Source organism: Balaenoptera acutorostrata, chromosome 10 (assembly GCF_949987535.1).
Source record: "Balaenoptera acutorostrata chromosome 10, mBalAcu1.1, whole genome shotgun sequence".
NCBI classification, from domain to species: Eukaryota; Metazoa; Chordata; class Mammalia; order Artiodactyla; family Balaenopteridae; genus Balaenoptera; species Balaenoptera acutorostrata.
Window position 1 is genome coordinate 65,033,488 of NC_080073.1, and position 19,780 is coordinate 65,053,267.

Sequence of the window (19,780 nt, forward strand, 5' to 3'; positions counted from 1 at the left end):
TGTTCTAAATTTCATGTAGCAAAATTTAGCAAACCTATTTTTTTTTTTTTTTTTTTTTTTTTTTTTTTAATGAGGATCTTGAATCAGATGCGTATGTTTTTTTTGATTGATTGATTGATTGATTGATTTTGGCTGTGTTGGGTCTTCGTTTCTGTGCGAGGGCTTTCTCCAGTTGTGGCAAGCGGGGGCCACTCTTCATCGCGATGCGCGGGCCTCTCACCGTCGCGGCCTCTCTCGTTGCGGAGCACAGGCTCCAGACGCGCAGGCTCAGCAGTTGTGGCTCACGGGCCCAGCCGCTCCGCGGCATGTGGGATCTTCCCAGGCCAGGGCTCGAACCCGTGTCCCCTGCATTAGCAGGCAGATTCTCAACCACTGCGCCACCAGGGAAGCCCCAGCAAACCTATTTATTTCATGATTAATGCTTCCTCTGTCTTACTATTTATTTCTTCTTGAGTCACTTTGTGTTTTTTATATATATATATATATATATATATATATATATATATATATATATATATATCATATAATTTATATAATTATATAATATTTAATATATGTATATATAAAAAATACTAAATGACTATACACACTATTTCATAAAACAGTCGTTTGTGAGATAATACATATAGTTGAATCTGCAGATGTGAAACCCATGGATAAGGAGCGCCAACTCTCATCATTGAACTATGCTATTTTATAAGTAAAAGGGACCTGAGTATCTGCGGATTTGGTTATCGGTGGGGTCCCCTGGAACCAATCCCCCATGGATACTGAGGGACGACTGTAATAAATATTGAATGGATAATGTGTTATTTAACGAGGATTTTTAGGAGAAAAGGTTCTGTGGACACACATGGAACCACTGTATACAACATGTACAGTTGTATACAATGTTGTGTATGTTGTATAAAATGAACCATTATATACAAGTGTACATTGTATACAGCTATACATTGTGTACAACTGTACATGCTGATCCCCACAATGAGTATGTGGCCAGGTGAGTGAAGACTGAGCCAGCCTGGGCTTTGCCAGGTGTTACTACTACTCTAGGACTTCCCAGGGGCCTAACTGTGACCTGGGGGTCTTTAAAATGGTGGATGTAACACAAGATATATCTTAAATTCTGTATAACTGACACTTTTTCTCCTTATAATCTCAGAAGAAACACAGACTTAGCTTGTTTTATAGGGGGTGGAGGTTACAGACAGGGGACCAGGGAACAGATGATGGAGGGAAAAGTTATTTCCAGCCGCTCTACTTCTAACTAATGAGGCTCTTACTGCTAGTTCTCAGGAGAAATCCCACTTTATTGGGTTTACACATCAATGACTTTTTAAACATTTCCTTTAGATATCTTACAAAATGATGTATGATAGTGTTCACAACTGAAGGTGGAGAAGGTTTTCCCCTTCATTCAATCACCCCATTCCTGACAGTGCTAGACTGATTCTCCCTCCTTCATTGGCCACTCTGGGGAGGGAATGTCTGTGTGTCCTTTAGGACTTTCCTTTCTGATACAATAGCACCTGATGGAGTGATGCTTCTCTATCTTGAAACATTTCATAAAATGTAGTTTATGAGATGATACCCACTCTCTTTTTCCTTTTTTTTCCTTTTGAATATGGAATCGACCTCCACCCAAAGAAAAATAAATGTCCTAGATCATAATCCTTTTGATAAGCAATCATGGTGAAACAACATACAAAGTCCCTATAAATTACTGTGAAGAAGTGGGGAAAAAAATCTTTCCCTACATAGATTATAATACATTCCCTATAAGTCAAAAGAGTTTAACCAATAAAAAGGACATATAATAGCAAGCATTATAGTACATAAGACATATATATTAAACAAGGTATTGAGTGCATGAGCTAATCGATCATTGAGAAATTATTCCTTTATTCAATCTTAATTTCCAATATCTATATGGAATGAACCAAAAATGTATTTTCTGTTCATCCTATTATTTATTCCTTGTCCTCATCCTATTCTCCTCTTTATCTGGTAAAGGGTGGAAGCTGACCTTGACAGCTTAATTTCATCACCTCCTGTATCAGTTGTCTTTCTGCAGGATCAGCCAATGAGGGGCACTGGTGAGAGTTCGGAAAACTTGAGCAAGGGAGAAGCCTCAGTGTTTCTTTCCCTTCCTCTCTGCTTCAGGTGGCAAATTTGGCCACACCGTGTCTTTTCATAACTCCAGCTTCCACCAGACAGGCCAGTCATGCTCCCAGCTACCACCAGGAAAATGCCAGTCCCCAGATCCCAGTAACCCACTTCTTCACTCTGTCCTGTCAGTCTAGGGCTTATGGCAGCGTCCTACTTTTGCTCATCCCTGGACTGACTCAGCATCCTTTATTGCTTTCTCTGCTCCTCCATCACCTATGTAACCAAGTCCTTTCACTATAGTCCTCCTGTTGCAAATACTTAGAGACGTTCCCATTTTTTCTGGTTGAATATCAACTAACAAACAATTCCATTTTATGGGTTTAAAGAGAATTTTTAAGCATGCATTTTAAAAACCTGAAGAAGGCTTTTTATTGTTTAGGATACAATGAGATGGGACTTAAACATGGTGAAGCAGGAGAGGGTCTGAGCCCTGTCTTCAAGATCTTTCCTACTTCTTTCTTATGTATGTTTCCTAATGACACCTGAAGAAAGAAGCATTGTTCAATGTGCTACATTGGGACTATTTCCCCTTTTTTCCAGGAAACACGAGACGTAGTAATCAGTTTCAACTAGAACCCATGAAGAGCACATAAATGGCACATACTTTGGATTGAACAGGAAGAAAACCAGGTCTGTGTGCTCACAGTATCACTCAATCTGAGACACATTGTCTTGGCTGAGTTACGTGATCACAAGGACAGTGCTTCCCTCCTGTGCTCTAAACACAAAATAATAAGACTTCATATATGCAAGCAAAGACTGGAATGCTAAAGACATATGGACCAAATATGTGGTCCTTCCCATTGCTCAGTTCAGGCCGAGGTGAGTAGGGCACACCTGCAGGCCAAGAGAAGCCACAGTGTAGGAGGATACCGTCTAGTCATCTGTCAAATCCATTCTACAAATAGCCACTCAGTCCCCAGTGTGGGCAAAGGAAGATGCCAATCACTATTATTTGAAGGTCAACTCAGGGCCTTTAGATAATAAATAGAACCAAACATGCTCTTTAAAGTTGTAAAAATGAGAAAAATCTGATTATTATAGTTTATTAGAAGATAATGAATACATATGCTATAGAGTAGGTCCTGTACTATACAGTAGTCCTTGTTGTTTATCTATTTTATATATGGTAGTGTGTATCAGTTAAGCCCAAACTCCCAATTTATCCCTCCTCTCCTTTGCCCTTTGGTAACCATAAGTTTGTTTTCTATGTCTGTGAGTCTGTTTCTGTTTTTTAAATAAGTTTATTTGTATCATTTTTTAGATTCCACATATAAGTGATAACATATGATATTTGTCTTTCTCTGTCTGATTTACTTCACTTAGTATGATAATCTCTAGGTCCAGCCATGTTGCTGAAAATGGCATTATTTCTTTTATTCGGGCTGAGTAATATTCCATTTTGTGTGTGTGTGTGTGTGTGTGTGTATATATATATATATATATATATATATATACATACATACACACACACACTGGATCTTCTTTATCCATTCCTCTGTTAGTGGACATTTAGTTTGCTTCCATGTCTTGGCTATTGTGAATAGTGCCGCTATGAACATTGGGATGCATTTATCTTTTCAAATTAAGAGTTTTCTCCAGATATATGCCCAGGATATGATTGCTGGATAATATGATAGCTCTATTTTTAGTTTTTAAGTAACCTCCATACTGTTTTCCATAGTGGCTGCAAAGGTAGAAAATTTTAAAACAGTAGAATCTGGGCCTACAATCTAGACCCACACGCCACAGTGTGAAAATTAATTCCAACAATGTTCGTCCATTTACATACTGAATCAACTTAATCCCATTAAGTATTTTTAAAAGCAATGTTAGCCATCTGGCATTTTTATGTATTGTCATTTATTACTTCTTCAGTCTTCAGCATCTGAAGAATGTTTCAAAAGTGTCTTAATACCTGTAGCAGAGACACTGCTGGTGCCCTGCCCACATCGCCTCACCTGTGCCATTTCAGTGGCCATCAGCCTCTCATCCAGCTACTGGAACCTGCTTTTCTTTGTCTATGAATTTTTTCTTGACACTGGAACCTGTTTCTTACACCCTTGTGTCAGGTAAGAACAGCCAGGAAATTCATGGCCCCAGGAGCAGCCCTCAACCAATAAACATCCTTCTTTGGTGGCTTTATCTGAGGGATGATATGGAGAGTCCCTAGTACATAAGAACTAGTTGCCTGATGCTTTGCTTGGTAATGTGCCCTTCATTGTCTGCCTTTGCTGCCCTGAATCACTGCCCTACTCCCTTCTCAGGGTCCCCTTCACTGCCGAAACCAACTAGTATTTGCACTCAAAACCTTGTCTCAGGGAATCCAAACAGACAAACCCAAATTATGTCTCAGTCCTCTGGGGGCACATCAGCCAACCACAGCAAGGTGAATTAGACTCATGTATAATTTCTAGGGGAGAACTAAGGGAATAGATGCTTCTTCTGATAAAGCTGCAGTGATTACTGGAGAAAACAATCATTAAGGAAACACTTCACCATGCTATGCTCCATTTTCTCACAATTTCAGCACATCTGGCTTATCTAACCAGGGTACCTTTGGGCACAACCCCATTAAAAAAATCCCTACCCTGGAAATCCTGATAATAGAGGGCCCAGAAATGAAGGCTACGGATATCTCACCATTGTCATTATAATCCACCATGCTCATTAACATCAGCTTTGCTTCTTCATTTATTAGATTACCATTTGAGATGCCAGTGAATTATTAAAAGATTGCATCCTTTCCCAACCAGGATGATGATGATATTTTTGTTTCTCTGACTATAGATAACTAAAATTAAAATTAGTTGCAAATTAGTGCCAATTTAGCTTACTTTTCAGCATCTCAAGCAGCAAACTGTGAAATGGTTGTGATAAAAGTGTGTTTATTCTTTCTGAGTAATGGCATCCAGTTGCTGTTTGGGGGAGATAAATGTGTGATCTTTCCAGATACAGTTTTGCAGCTCATTTTAATAGACTTTACACAAAGGGCACTGGTTTCCAAAAATAGGAGTATGTGTGTATATCAGGATGGTACTTGCATCGTCAGCATCAGCCCCTAAGTCTTTTTGTTACTTATCATCTTCCCCACCTCACAAGCCATTACACAGTAGGGTGAAGAGTAGTTCTTTCCTGTGAGAGTGACTCACCTTTTGAGTTCAGATTGCGAGTTCAGTTTAGACAAATGAAAAGAACCAAAATGTGAGCTTATTGAGGGAAACAATCTATTTCCATCTCTTTCTGGCAAAACATAAGCAAGGTCTGAATTAAGAAAGCATTATTGAGTTGAAAAAAATCATAACAATGGTAAATTGGTGTTTTTGGTGCTATTTGTCAGAAATTCTCATTGGTCAAAGAGAGAGAAACCAAATCATGTCTACAAACAAATGATGTGAATGTTTAAAACAAGTGCCATCACACTGTTTAATGATCAAAGTCAAAAAGAACATTGTCAGGAGAGGGAAATAAAGACTACCAGTGAACTCGAAAGGTATTTGAAGTCACTCTCCATCCTCTGTTAGTGTTTTTACAACTCGGTAATATAAAGGAAGCAGGAGCTTAGAACCTGGGGTGAAACAAGAAAACAAGCACCTTATACCAACAAGGTGAAGAGGCAGAGATTCCACTGTCACAGAGAACATCACGTTGCTTAATTTCAATTTAAAGGGTGACTTGAATGCCTGGTCTTATGGAAATTTAATGCTTTGTTATGGTTCATCTGAACTTGTCAGTTGGCCCCAAGCTGCGATAATCAGCTTTTCAATGTCAGACTCATTTACTCCTCGAAGAATCCTGAAATAGCCATTCTCTCCCCAGGACTTTCCCCAGGAATTGGCAGCAATCTGCAGAAAAAAAAAAACAAAACTGAATAATACTTGGATATTTTTTAATCCAAACTGTAAAGTTACAGGGGACTCCTATGTAGCTTTATATGCTTTTGACTTATTATAGATTGTGATTATTAAGAACTTACACATTTTGAAAAGAAGAACAAAACAATTATATTATTCATTAATTACATTAATATGCAAATATACTCATGTTCATGATAACCAAAATTGATGAATTCCCCCAGAGTACAATAGTAACATATGCATGAGAGTTTGAAATGCCACATCAGAAGATGACACATGCTACAGTTACAGAGTGTCTATTATGTGACTGGTCCTGTGCTAAGCACGGGAGGAACCATGATAAAAAATATCCTGTGTTCAGGGAGCTTATGGTCTAATGAAGGATGGCCAACGTAAGGCAAGTACTAAGGTAGAAATATGCACATGGAGGGGCATCTCACTTATCTGAATGGTTCAGGGAAGTTGTCATGAAGAAATACCACATGTGATGCATATTAAAGCCTAGGAGTAAATTAACCAGATTAAAAAAATGGAGGAAGGGAGATTCAGGTAAACAGTAAAAACATAAATATCAAAGCATGAAGCAGCATGAAGCAGAGAAATGAAGCAACAAAACTGTTATCATTAGATCATAAAACAGAAGCAGGTTGGTAGTTTATGAGGCTAGAAGGGGAGGAGAGGAAATCCATACTGAGAAAATAATGGTGAAAATGATGACAAGTTGTTGAGTTCCTTCCAGCAGGAATGCAGGTGGACAAATTTATATTTTGATTACATTATTCTGTATGAACTGAGATGGATGAATTTAAAAGGGTAGGAAAAAAACCCCACAGGGATGTAAACAGGTCTTTGCAGGAAACCGCCTTCAGCAGGAAACCCCTTTTCTTGTCACTCTAGCAAAGCTATATTTTAACTAAACTTAAACAGTCCCCCACCATGTTCTGCTCATCTCTGACCCAAGCACAGTTTTCAAATCTTTTGATCACACATTACCTTGCCTAATCTGTTGGTTCTTCCCATAGATCAAAGAAGAATAAATAATTAACAGATGACCAGATCTCTTCCCTAGCTTCCCCTTCAGTGATCTCCAGAACAAACTGTGTGAACAAGACAGCAACTAAAGAAAGATCACAAGAAGTGGACAAGCCTGCAGGCAGTAGGAGATGGCAAGGACTCTGACCTCCTATCCCAATGATTAACTGAGATTACTTCCCCTTTTCCCTTTAAAACTTTCATGGCCAAGCAGAATCTTTGGAGTTGGTTTTTGGGGGACACAAGTCCGCCTTTTCCCCACATTTCTGACTTTCTGATTAAAAGCAATTTTCCCTTCCACCTTTATTTCTGGACTCTCAGTTCTGTTGCATTAATCTATTTGTCTGTTTTTATGCCAGTATCATACTGTTTTGATCACTATAAATTTATAGTATAACTTGGAATCAGGAAATGTGATACTCCTTGCTTTGTTTTTCTTTCAAAGGACTGCTTTGGCTACTTAGGGTCTTTTTTGTTTCCATATAAATTTTAGGATTTTTTTTTCAATTTCTGTAAAAAATGCCATTGGAATCTTGATAGGAATTGCATTGAAGTTTATAGATGTTTTTGGTAGTGTTGAAATTTTAACAATATTAATTCTTCCCCTTCATGAACACAGGATACCTTTCCATTTATTTATGACATTTTTGATATCTTTCATCAACGTCTTATAGTTTTCAGAGTAGAGATCTTTCACCTCCTTGGTTAAGTTTATTCCAAAGTTTTTTCTTTTTTTTTTTCGATGCTATTGTACATGGGATTGTTTGTTTTCTTTATTTCTTTTTCAGATAATCTGTTGTTAGTGTCTAAAAAGGCTACTGATTTTTGTGTGATAGTTTTGTTATCCTGTAATTTTACTGAATTAATTGATTTGATCTAACAACTTTTGGGTGAAGTCTTTAGGATTTTCCAAACAGGTATACCTTGGAGATTTTGCAGGTTCAGTTCCAGACTACTGCAATAAAATGAATATCGCAATAAAGTGAGTCACATAAATTTTTTGGTTTCCCAGTGCATATAAAAGTTATGTTTACACTATACTGTAGTCTTTTAAGTGTACAATAGCATTACATCTAAAAAAAATGTGCATACTTTAATTAAGAATACTTTATTGCTAAAAAATGCTAACCATCATCTGATTATTTAGCAAGTTGAAATATTTTTGCTGGTAGAAGATTTAAAATATTGCAAGAATTACCAAAATGTGACACAGAGACACAAAGTGAGCAAATGCTGTTGGAAAAATGGTGCCAATAGACTGCTCAATATCGTCTAGTGCCACAAATCTTCAATTTCTACAACAAAACAAAACAAAAAAACCAATATTTGTAAAGTGCAATGAAACACGGTATACCTATATAAACTGCAAATAGAGACAGTTTTACTTCTTCCTTTCCAATTCTGATGGTTTTTATTTCTTTTTCTTGCCAGATGGCTCTGGAAAGGACTTCCAGTACTATGTTGAATAGGAGTGGTGAGAATGGGCACCATTGTCTTGTTTCTCATCTTAGAGGAAAAGCTTTCAACTTTTCACCATTAAGTATAATGTTATCTGTGAGGTACATTCCTTCTATACTTGTTAAGAGTTTTTATCATTAACAAATGTAGAATTTTGTCAAATGTTTTTACTGAATCTATTAAGATTACTATATAATTTTTTCTTTCATTCTATTAATGTGATGTTTCACATTGATTGGTTTGTGTGTGTTGAACCATCCTTGCATACCAGGTATAAATCACATGTGATCATGGTGAATGGTTCTTTTAATGTGCTGCTAAATCAAATTTGCTGGCAATAAAATGCTGTCTTAATTACTGTAGATTTATATAGTCTTGAAACCTGGTAGTATACATCCTCCAACTTTGTTCTTCTTTACTGTGGCTATCTTGGGTACTCTAGGTCTTTTGCACTTCCATTTAAAGTTTAGAATCATCTTTTCAGTATAATCCTCTCTCCCCCTCCAAAAAAAAACAAATATCTCTTCTGGGACATAGATTAGGATGTTACTAAATTAATAGATCAATTTGGGAAAGTTAATCTAGAGACTTCCAGGTCATCAATATTGTATAATTCTCCTTTTAGCTAGGTCTTCTTTAATTTCTCATAACACTAAAAGTCTTGCACATTTTTCATTGACATACTCCCTAGGTTTTTATTTATTTATTTATTTATTTTTGGCTGTATTGGGTCTTCGTTGCTGTGCACGGGCTTTTCTCTAGTTGTGTCGTGTGGGGGCTACTCTTCGTTGTGGTGCATGGGCTTCTCATTGCGGTGGCTTCTCTTGTTGCGGAGCACGGGCTCTAAGCACGCGGGCTCCAGTAGTTGTGGCTCGTGGGCTCTAGAGTGCAGGCTCAGTAGTTGTGGTGCATGGGCTTAGTTGCTCCGCGGCATGTGAATCTTCCCAGACCAGGGCTCGAACCCGTGTCCCCTGCATTGACAGGTGGATTCTCAAGCACTGCAGCACCAGGGAAGTACTTCCCTAGGTTTTTAAATAGTTACATCATTTTTTTTTTTTTGTATTAGGACTTTAATTGGGCACAAAGATTATTTTCTTCACAACAGTTACATTAATAGAAGGCTTTAAGCTGAAATTAGTCATTAAACCTAAGTCACTTGTATTTTCAAAAAACCAAGAAACAAATATAGACCAAAAATAATTATTTTCTCTTCAAAATGTTTATAAAACTGGAAAGACTATCATACATAGAAAATTCTAATACTTCAAAGTAAGGCTATGTTTTCCCTGGAAACTTGCTAAAGTTTTCCTTATAGATGTAGCAGGAGTGTGGTATAGCAGAAACTGGACAGAGGACAATTGCAGCTTATGCCCCTAACTAGATATTTCTTATATTTTGTCTAAGCCATCCAAGTTTTGGTACTGTGCTACAGCAGCCCTAGCAAACTGATACACCTCTGTATTCCCTAGGGTTCATTTTTGATGTTGCCTACTAAATATCCCAGTAAGGGTTCATATAGGTCTTTAAAAAGCCAGACCATGACCTAGAGACTCTGTTCAGCTTATCTCCTCCCAGCACCTTCATTTAATAGAGACAGCAATTCACTTTCCTTTCAGAAATAGTTCTGTAATTTGTTCTCAGTTTTTCAAAAATAAAAAATATATTGTTGAGGGACTTCCCTGGCAGTCCAGTGGTTAACACTCCACACTTCCACTGCAGGGGGCACAGGTTCGATCACTGGTTGGGCAACTAAGATCCCATGTGCCGCACAGTGCAGCCAAAAGAAAAAAAAAAAAAAAAAAAATCTGGGAACTGAAAGAGCTAAGCAAAGTCCCAGAAGGCAAGAGAGAGAGGTAATATGAAAGAGAGGTTGAGAGACATAGAGGATAATATGAGAAGGACAATCATCTGTTTAATAGAAATGTCCAAATGTAAAGGAAGGAAAGATGGTATATTCAGCTATAATAACTGAGACCTTTATAATAGTCATCAATATTGTGAATCCTCAGAATTAGAACACAAAAAGCCCCAATTCTTACACAAAATTTAACACTACAGATACTACAGTAATATAATCGGACTTATTTTGGTAATGTCAGGTCTACCTTCAGATCAGAAATTTCCTGCAGAGTAACATTTCTCTCTCCTGGAATTTTAATTTCTGTAAGTAAAGACAGCAAGATGTTTCTCTCACCACTATAGATATAAGTAGAAATAATTATGAACTAGATACAATACATGTAAGAAAAGGCAGTAAGTTCATTATGAATTACAGTAATTATGACCCTTAGTAAAATGACATATCCCATCCAAAGAATTTCACACAAATATAAGAGTCTAAAATATATCCTAATTTTTAGGTACTGGCAATCAAATCTGCTATTTTAGGATCCAAAATGAATTATAAAATACTTTCACCAGTAAGGGTTGTATTAAACAAATTTTCTTTTTAGCACTTCACTCTGATTCTTCCTTGTCCCTTCTAAAACTATGAGTTTTTAAAATGTTTATTTATTTATTTATTTATTATTAGTCATCCATTTTACACACATCAGTGTATACATGTCAATCCCAGTCTCCCAATTCATCACACCCCCACCCCCACCCCCCACCTCTTTCCCCCCTTGGTGTCCATACATTGTTCTCTGCTTCTGTGTCTCAATTTCTGCTCTGCAAACCAGTTCATCTGTAGCATTTTCTACGTTCCACATATTTGTGTTAATATATGATATTTGTTTTTCAATTTGTGACTTACTTCACTCTGTATGACAGTCTCTAGATGCATCCACGTCTCTACAAATGACCCAATTTCGTTCTTTTTTAAGGCTGAGTAATATTCCATTGTATATATGTACCACTTTTCTTTATCCATTCATCTGTCGATGAGCATTTAGGTTGCTTCCATGACTTGGCTATTGTAAACAGTGCTGCCATGAACATTGGGGTGCATGTGTCTTTTTGAACTATGGTTTTCTCTGGGTGCTGGGTCATATGGTAATTCTATTTTTAGTTTTTTAAGGAGCCTCCATACTGTTCTCCATAGTAGCTGTATCGAGTTACATTCCCACCAACAGTGCAAGAGGGTTCCCTTTTCTCCACACCCTCTCCAGCATTTGTTGTTTGTAGATTTTCTGATGATGCCCTTTCTAACTGGTATGAGGTGATTCCTCACTATAATTTTGATTTGCATTTCTCTAATAATTAGTGATGTTGAGCAGCTTTTCAGGTGCTTCTTGGCTATTTAAATGTCTTCTTTGGAGAAATATCTACTTAGGTCTTCTGCCCATTTTTGGATTGGGTTGTTTGTTTTTTTAATATTGAGCTGCAAGTGCTGTTTATATATTTTGGAGATTAATCCTTTGTCCATTGATTCGTTTGCAAATATTTTCTCCCATTCTGAGGGTTGTCTTTTCATCTTGTTTATGGTTTCCTTTGCTGTGCAAAATCTTTGAAGTTTCATTAGGTCCCATTTGTTTATTTTTTGTTTTTATTTCCATTACTCTAGGAGGTGGATCAAAAAAGATCTTGCTGAGGTTTATGTCAAAGAGTGTTCTTCCTATGGTTTCTGCTAAGAGTTTTATAGTGTCCAGTCTTACATTTAGGTCTCTAATCCATTTTGAGTTCATTTTTGTGTATGGTGTTAGGGAGTGTTCTAATTTCATTCTTTCACATGTAGCTCTCCATTTTTCCCAGCACCACTTATTGAAGAGACTGTCTTTTCTCCATTGTATATTCTTGCCTCCTTTGTCATAGATTAGTTGACCATAGGTGCGTGGGTTTATCTCTGGATTTTCTATCCTGTTCCACTGATCTATAGTTCTGTTTTTGTGCCAGTACCATATTGTCTTGATTACTGTAGCTCTGCAATCTAGTCTGAAGTCAGGGAGTCTGATTCCTCCAGCTCCGTTTTTTCCCTCAAGACTGCTTTGGCTCTTTGTGGTCTTTTGTGTCTCCATACAACTTTTAAGATTTGTTGTTCTAGTTCTGTAAAAAATGCCACTGGTAATTTGATAGGGATTGCATTGAATCTGTAGATTGCTTTGTAGTAATTTTCACAATATTGATTCATCCAACCAAAGAATATGGTATATCTTTCCATCTGTTTGTATCATCTTTAATTTCTTTCATCAGTGTCTTATACTTTTCTGCATATAGCTCTTTTGTCTCCCTAGGTAGGTTTATTCCTAGGTATTTTCTTCTTTTTGTTGCAATGGTAAATGGGAGTGTTTCCTTAATTTCTCTTTCAGATTTTTCATCATTAGTGTATAGGAATGCAAGAGATTTCTGTGCATAAATTTTGTATCCTGCAACTTTACCAAATTCATTAATTAGCTCTAGTAGTTTTCTGGTGGTATCTTTAGGATCCTCTATGTATAGTGTCATGTCATCTGCAAACAGTGACAGTTTTACTTCTTCTTTTCCAATCTGTATTCCTTTTATTTCTTTTTCTTCTCTGATTGCTGTGGCTAGGACTTCCAAAACTATGTTAAATAATAGAGGTGAGACTGGACATTCTTGTCTTGTTCCTGATCTTAGAGGAAATGCTTCCAGTTTTTCACCATTGAGAATGATGTTTGCTGTGTGTTTGTCATATATGGCCTTTATTATGTTGAAGTAGTTTCCCTCTATACCCACTTTCTGCAGAGTTTTTATTATAAATGGGTGTTGAATTTTGTCCAAAGCTTTTTCTGCATCTATTAAGATGATCATATGGTTTTTATTCTTCAATTTGTTAATATGGTGTATCACATTGATTGATTTGCATATATTGAAGATTCCTTACATCTCTGGTATAAATGTAACTTGATCATGGTGTATGATCCTTTTAATGTGTTGTTGGAGTCTGTTTGCTAGTATTTTGTTGAGGATTTTTGCATCTATATTCATCAGTGACATTGGTCTGTAATTTTCTTTTTTGTAGTATCTTTGTCTGGTTTTGGTATCAGGGTGATGGTGGCCTAATAGAAGGAGTTTGGGGGTTTTCCTTCTTTTACAATTTTTTGGAAGAGTTTGAGAAGGACAGGTGTTAGCTCTTCTCTAAATGTTTGATAGAATTCACCTATGAAGCCATCTGGTCCTAGACTTTTGTTTGTTGGAAGATTTTTAATCACAGTTTCAATTTCATTACTTGTGATTGGTCTGTTCATATTTTCTATTTCTTCCTGGTTCAGTCTTGGAAGGTTATACCTTTCCAAGAATTTGTCCATTTCTTTCAGGTTGTCCATTTTATTGGCATAGAGTTTCTTGTAGTAGTCTCTTAGGATGCTTTGTATTTCTGTGGTGTCTGTTGTAACTTCTCCTTTTTCATTTCTAATTTTATTGATTTGAGTCCTTTCCCTGTTTTTCTTGATGAGTCTGGCTAATGATTTATCAATTTTGTTTATCTTCTCAAAGAAAGAGCTTTTAGTTGTATTGATCTTTGCTATAGTTTCCTTCATTTCTTTTTCATTTATTTCTGATCTGATCTTTAGGATTTCTTTCCTTCTGCTAACTTTGGGTTCTGTTTGTTCTTCTTTCTCTAGTTCCTTTAGGTGTAACGTTAGATTTTTTATTTGAGATTTTTCTTGTTTCATGAGGTAGGCTTGTATAGCTATAAGCTTCCCTCTTAGAACTGCTTTTGCTGCATCCCATAGGTTTTGGATTGTCGTGTTTTCATTGTCATTTGCCTCTAGGTATTTTTTGATTTCCTCTTTGATTTCTTCATTGATCTCTTGGCTATTTAGTAACGTATTGTTTAGCCTCCATGTGTTTGTGTTTTTTACGTTTTTTTTCCCTGTAATTGATTTCTAATCTCATAGCATTGTTGTCATAAAAGATGCTTGATAATGTTTCAATTTTCTTCAGTTTATTGAGGCTTGACTTGTGCCGCAAGATGTGATCTATCCTGGAGAATGCTCTGTGCGCACTTGAGAAGAAAGTGTAATCTGCTGTTTTTGGTTGGAATGTCCTATAAATATCAATTAAATCTATCTGGTCTATTGTGTCATTTAAAGCTTGTGTTTCCTTATTACTTTTCTGTTTGGATGATCTGTCCATTGATGTAAGTGAGGTGTTAAAGTCCCCCACTATTATTGTGTTACTGTCGAATTCCTCTTTTAGAGCTGTTAGCAGTTGCCTTATGTATTGAGGTGTTCCTATGTTGAGTGCATATATATTTATAATTGTTATATCTTCTTCTTGGATTGATCCCTTGATCATTACATAGTGTCCTTTCTTGTCTCTTGTACCATTCTTTATTTTAAACTCTATTTTATCTGATCTGTGTGTTGCTACTCCAGCTTTCTTTTGATTTCCATTTGCATGGAATATTTTTTTCCATCCCCTCACTTTCAGCTTGTATGTGTCCCTAGGTCTGAAGTGGGTGTCTTGTAGACAGCATATATATGGGTCTTGTTTTTGTATCCATTCAGCAAGCCTGTGTCTTTTGGTTGGAGCATTTAATACATTCACATTTAAGGTAATTATTGATATGTATGTTCCTATTACCATTTTCTTAATTTTGTGGAGTTCGTTTTTGTAGGTCCTTTTCTTCTCCTGTGTTTCCCACTTAGAGAAAGAAGTTCCTTTAGCATTTGTTGTAGAGCTGGGTTGGTGGTGCTGAATCCTCTTAGCTTTTTCTTGTCTGTAAAGCTTTTGATTTCTCCATCGAATCTGAATGAGATCCTTGTTGGGCAGAGTAATCTTGGTTGTAGGTTCTTCCCTTTCATCACTTTAAGTATGTCATGCCACTCCCTTCTGGCTTGTAGAGTTTCTGCTGAGAAATCAGATGTTAACCTTATGGGATTTCCCTTGTATGTTATTTATTGTTTTTCCCTTGATGATTTCAATAATTTTTCTTTGCCTTTAATTTTTGCCAGTTTGATTACTATGTGTCTCGGCGTGTTTCTCCTTGGGTTTATCCTTATGGGACTCTTTGCACTTCCTGGACTTGGGTGGCTATTTCCTTTCCCATGTTAGGGGAAGTTTTTGACTATAATCTCTTCAAATATTTTCTCTGGTCCTTTCTCTCTCTCTTCTCCTTTGGGACCCCTATAATGTGAATGTTGTTGCGTTTAGTGTTGTTCCAGAGTTCTCTTAGGCTGTCTTCATTTCTTTTCATTCTTTTTTCTTTATTCTGTTCCACAGCAGTGAATTCCACCATTCTGTCTTCCAGGTCACTTATCCGTTCTTCTGCCTCAGATATTCTGCTATTGATTCCTTCTAGTGTATTTTTCATTTCACTTATTGTATTGTTCATCTCTGTTTGTTTGTTCTTTAACTCTTCTAGATTTTTGTTAAACATTTCTTACATCTTCTCAATCTTTTTCTCCATTCTTTTTCCAAGGTCCTGGATCATCTTCACTATCATTATTCTGAATTCTTTTTCTGGAAGATTTCCTATCTCCATTTCATTTAGTTGTTTTCTGGGGTTTTATCTTGTTCCTTCATCTGGTACATAGCCCTCTGCCTTTACCTCTTTATGTGAATGTGGTTTTTGTTCCACAGTCTGCAGGATTGTAGTTCTTCTTGCATCTGCTGTCTGCCCTCTGGTGGATGAGGCTATCTAAGAGGCTTGTGTAAGTTTCCTGATGGGAGGGACCAGTCTAGTTACATCATTTTAGGTCATGTTTATTTTTAATTTCCCATTGCTTCTTGTTACTATATAGAACTATAATTTGTTTTTTATATTGATCTAATATGAAGAAAGCTTGTTAAATATGCTTACTGTTTTTAATAGTTTATTTCTATATATATGTTTTGATTTTCCATATTCATAATCATGTCATCTGCAAATAACATCAGTTATATTTCTTTCCACACTCCCCTTTATTTTTTGTTTGTTTGTTTGTTTTACTGCACTAGGTGGTACCTTCAGTAAAATGTTAATAAAAATGTTGACAATGAATGTTTTATTTTTCAGTGATGAGGGAAAAGCGTTCAGTATTTTACCATTAATTATGATGTTAGCTCTAGGGTTTTTGTGGATAAAGTTTATAAGGTGAAGGAAAGTAGGTTCTATTCCTAATTTGCTGAGGTTTTAGGTCATAAATGACTTCTGTGGTCAGCAGAATTCTAAAATGAACCTGAAATTCCTCCTCCCTTGTGTAGTTTCCCCATATAATCCTCTCCATTTGAGTGTGGGAAGGACCTGAGAATATAATGGGATATCACTTCTGTGATTAGGTTACATTATCTCACAAAGTTGAACAGATTTTGAAGATGTGATTCAAATTCCCAATCAACTGACTGCGAGTTAATTAAAAGGGAGATTATTCTGCCTAAGCTAATCATGTGAACCCTGTAGAAGAGAGTCTAGAAATCAGAAATTGTTTTTTCCTAATGATCTTGAAGTTACCGTGTTTGGAAAGGATTTATGAGAGTACCTATGAGGGGGCTGGTGGCAAAAAAAAACTGTTATTATTGCATCTTCTGTACCAATTAAGATAATCATGTTTATTTTTCCATCTTTAGTCTGGCAATGTGATGAACTATATTCATTGCTTTTACATGTAAAACCAACTTTGCACTCCTGCGATAAACCTCACTTGATCATAATATATTATCCTTTTAATATATTTTACAGTTGTGATATTTTGTGTAGAATTTTGTGTTCATAAGAGATATTGCCCAGTAGTTTTCTTTTCTTATGTTGTCCCTGTCAAGTTTTGGTATTGGTGTTATGCTGGTTCATGAAGTGTGTTGGGGACTGTTTTTTCTCTATTTTCTAAAAGATATTGATGTAAAATTGATTTCATTTGTTCTTTAAATGTTTGGAAAAATTTACCAGTGAAGCCATTAGAGACTGGTGTTTTTTGTAAGTTTCTTTTCTTTAATACAGAATCAGCTTCTCAAATAGTATTATAACTAGACTTTTCTATTTTCACCTTGTGTGAGTTTTGATGCTTTGCTTTCCAAGGAGTTTATTCATTTCATCTATATTTTCAAATATATTGGCATAATGCTTGCACAGCATCTTATATTACCTACTTAATATCTATTGAAACTGAAGAAAGTCCTCTTTTTTCATTTCTATGTTAAATTTTTTTTCTCTCTTGGCTTCTTTATGAGTCTTCCTAGGAATTTAATCTTTTCAAAGAATCAAATCTTTGCCCTTGTGATATTCTCTATTGTATGTCCACTTTTTTTCATTGATTTCTGCCCTTGTCCTTTTCATTCCCTTCATTCTAATTTTTGGAGGTTTGAGTTCTTTATCTAGCTTACTGGATTACTATTTTCAACTTTTCCTTTTTTAATATATGCATTGATTTTAACCTTTCTTTTTTTCCAAATACATGCATCTTCTATTACATTAAGTACTGCTTTAGCTAAGTAACACAAGTTTTGACATAGCATACTTTGTAAAATTTCAATCCTTTCAGTTTGTTGAACTTACCTTATGACCCAGCATATGGTCAACTTTGGCAACTATTCCATATGCACTAAAAGAATATATATTCATTAATAGTTGTATCTAGTATTCTATGAATTTTAATTACATAAAGCTAGCTAATAGTTTTTTTTTTTAATCTTCTATATCTTTATCTATATTTTAGCTGCTTACTCTATGAAATAATAAGTGGGATGTGTTGAAATATACAACCAAATTGTGGATTTGTCTTTCTCTTTTCTTCTGTAACTTTTGCTTTATATTTTTGTTGCTGTGTTATCTTAGCTTTTGTTTGAATGAAAATGTTTCTGATTTGCCTTCTTTGAAGAAAGTTGCCGCTGAATATAAAATTCTAGTTTCCCCTACTTAGAGTTTATTGAGCTTCCGAATTTAGGTTGGTGTCTTTCCATTTTGGAAAACTTTTGGCTGTCAGTTCTTCAAATATTTGTTCTGCTTCATTCTCTCTCTCATCCTTCTGAGAATACAGTTACATGTATGTTAAAACATTTGATTGTGTCCCACCCGTCTCTTCCCAGTGTTCTGGATTTTTCGTTATATTTTCCTCTGTGTACTGCAACTTGGATATATTTTATTGCATTTATTTAAGATATCTAATCCTGCCTGCTATTTAACCCATACGTTGAGTTCTTAATTTCAGGCATTGCACTCACACCAACAATAATTCTTTTCTTTTTGTATATTGAAATAATTTGTTGAAATTCTCTATCTTTTCATTCATATTTAAAAAAATTTTTTTACAACGGTTATTACATCTATTGCTTCTATTGATAGTTTTTTCCCTTGGTTATTGGTCACATTTTTCTGCTACATGTCTCAAAATGTTTAAATGCATGCTGGATACTTTGCCATAATAATTACAGTTGTCCCTTGGTATCTGTGGGGGATTGGTTCCAGGAGACCCCTCTCTCCCTGCACCAAAATCCACAGATGCTCAAGTCTGCCAACTAAAAACTGACACCTGACATCTGCCTCTACAAGGATGAAGTCATTAGCCACTTCAGTCTCTGAGCTTCAACACACCTGAAAGGAGCTCAGGGTGGAGATCAGGAATGAGGCACCCTGTGCTCTTGGAAAAACTGGCAGAACAGACCTTCAGATAATTAGATATTTTCAGAAGAAGATTTTATGAGCCCAAATTCTTGCATCTTCTCATATCTAGAAAAGCACTAAAATCCTGAACAGAGACATCTGCTCCTTGTGACTAGCAGTAACCTTCATGAAACTAACAGCAACCTTCTGCAAAAATGTGTGCTTGATTACATGTATTCCCCCATCACCAAAATCATATATATACAGACCTCTACCCTATCTCTTCCAAGCAGTTCTTCAGAGCTATCTGAGATGCTGTCTCCTGAGCTATAGTCCCTATTTTGCCCCAAATAAAACTTAACTCACAACCCTCACATTGTGCAATTTTTTTAGTTGGCAAGTCCCTTATATAAAATGGCATAATATTTGCATATAACCTATACACATCCTCTCGTATGCTTTAAACCATCTCTGGGTTACTTATAATACCTAATGCAATGTAAATGTTATGTAAATAATTGTAAATGCAATGTAAGTGGTATGTAAATAGTTGCCCTTGTACAGCAAATACAAGTTTTGCTTTTTGGAAATTTCTGGAACTTCAAAAATATTTTTGATCCACAGTTGGTTGAATCTGTGGATGCAGAACCCTCAGATATGGAGGGCGGACTACATAGAGATTGACACTGAGATTATTTTCCAAAGAAGGTTAGCCTTCTCCTAGAGAGATATGGTAAGGGACTAATCCCCTCAATTTAGTAAAGAACTGAGTAGGATCAGGGCTAGAGAAAAGTTTTGGTTAAACTTAATTGTACCTGGTTTCAAATATTTCAGGGCTGTACCTACC

At 36.1% G+C, this 19,780-nt stretch overlaps 1 protein-coding gene across 2 annotated transcripts in view; it reads right to left on the reverse strand.

The window, feature by feature from the left end:
* Positions 1-5,564: 5,564 nt before the first annotated feature.
* The window catches only part of TINAG (tubulointerstitial nephritis antigen), an 86,589-nt gene continuing 72,373 nt past the window's right edge, over positions 5,565-19,780 (reverse strand). For both annotated transcript variants that reach the window (XM_028167686.2, XM_007186946.2), the window contains exon 11: positions 5,565-6,014. In XM_028167686.2, coding sequence (XP_028023487.1) covers positions 5,880-6,014 — 135 coding nt within the window. In that variant the 3' untranslated portion in view covers positions 5,565-5,879. The remainder of the gene's footprint in view (positions 6,015-19,780) is intronic.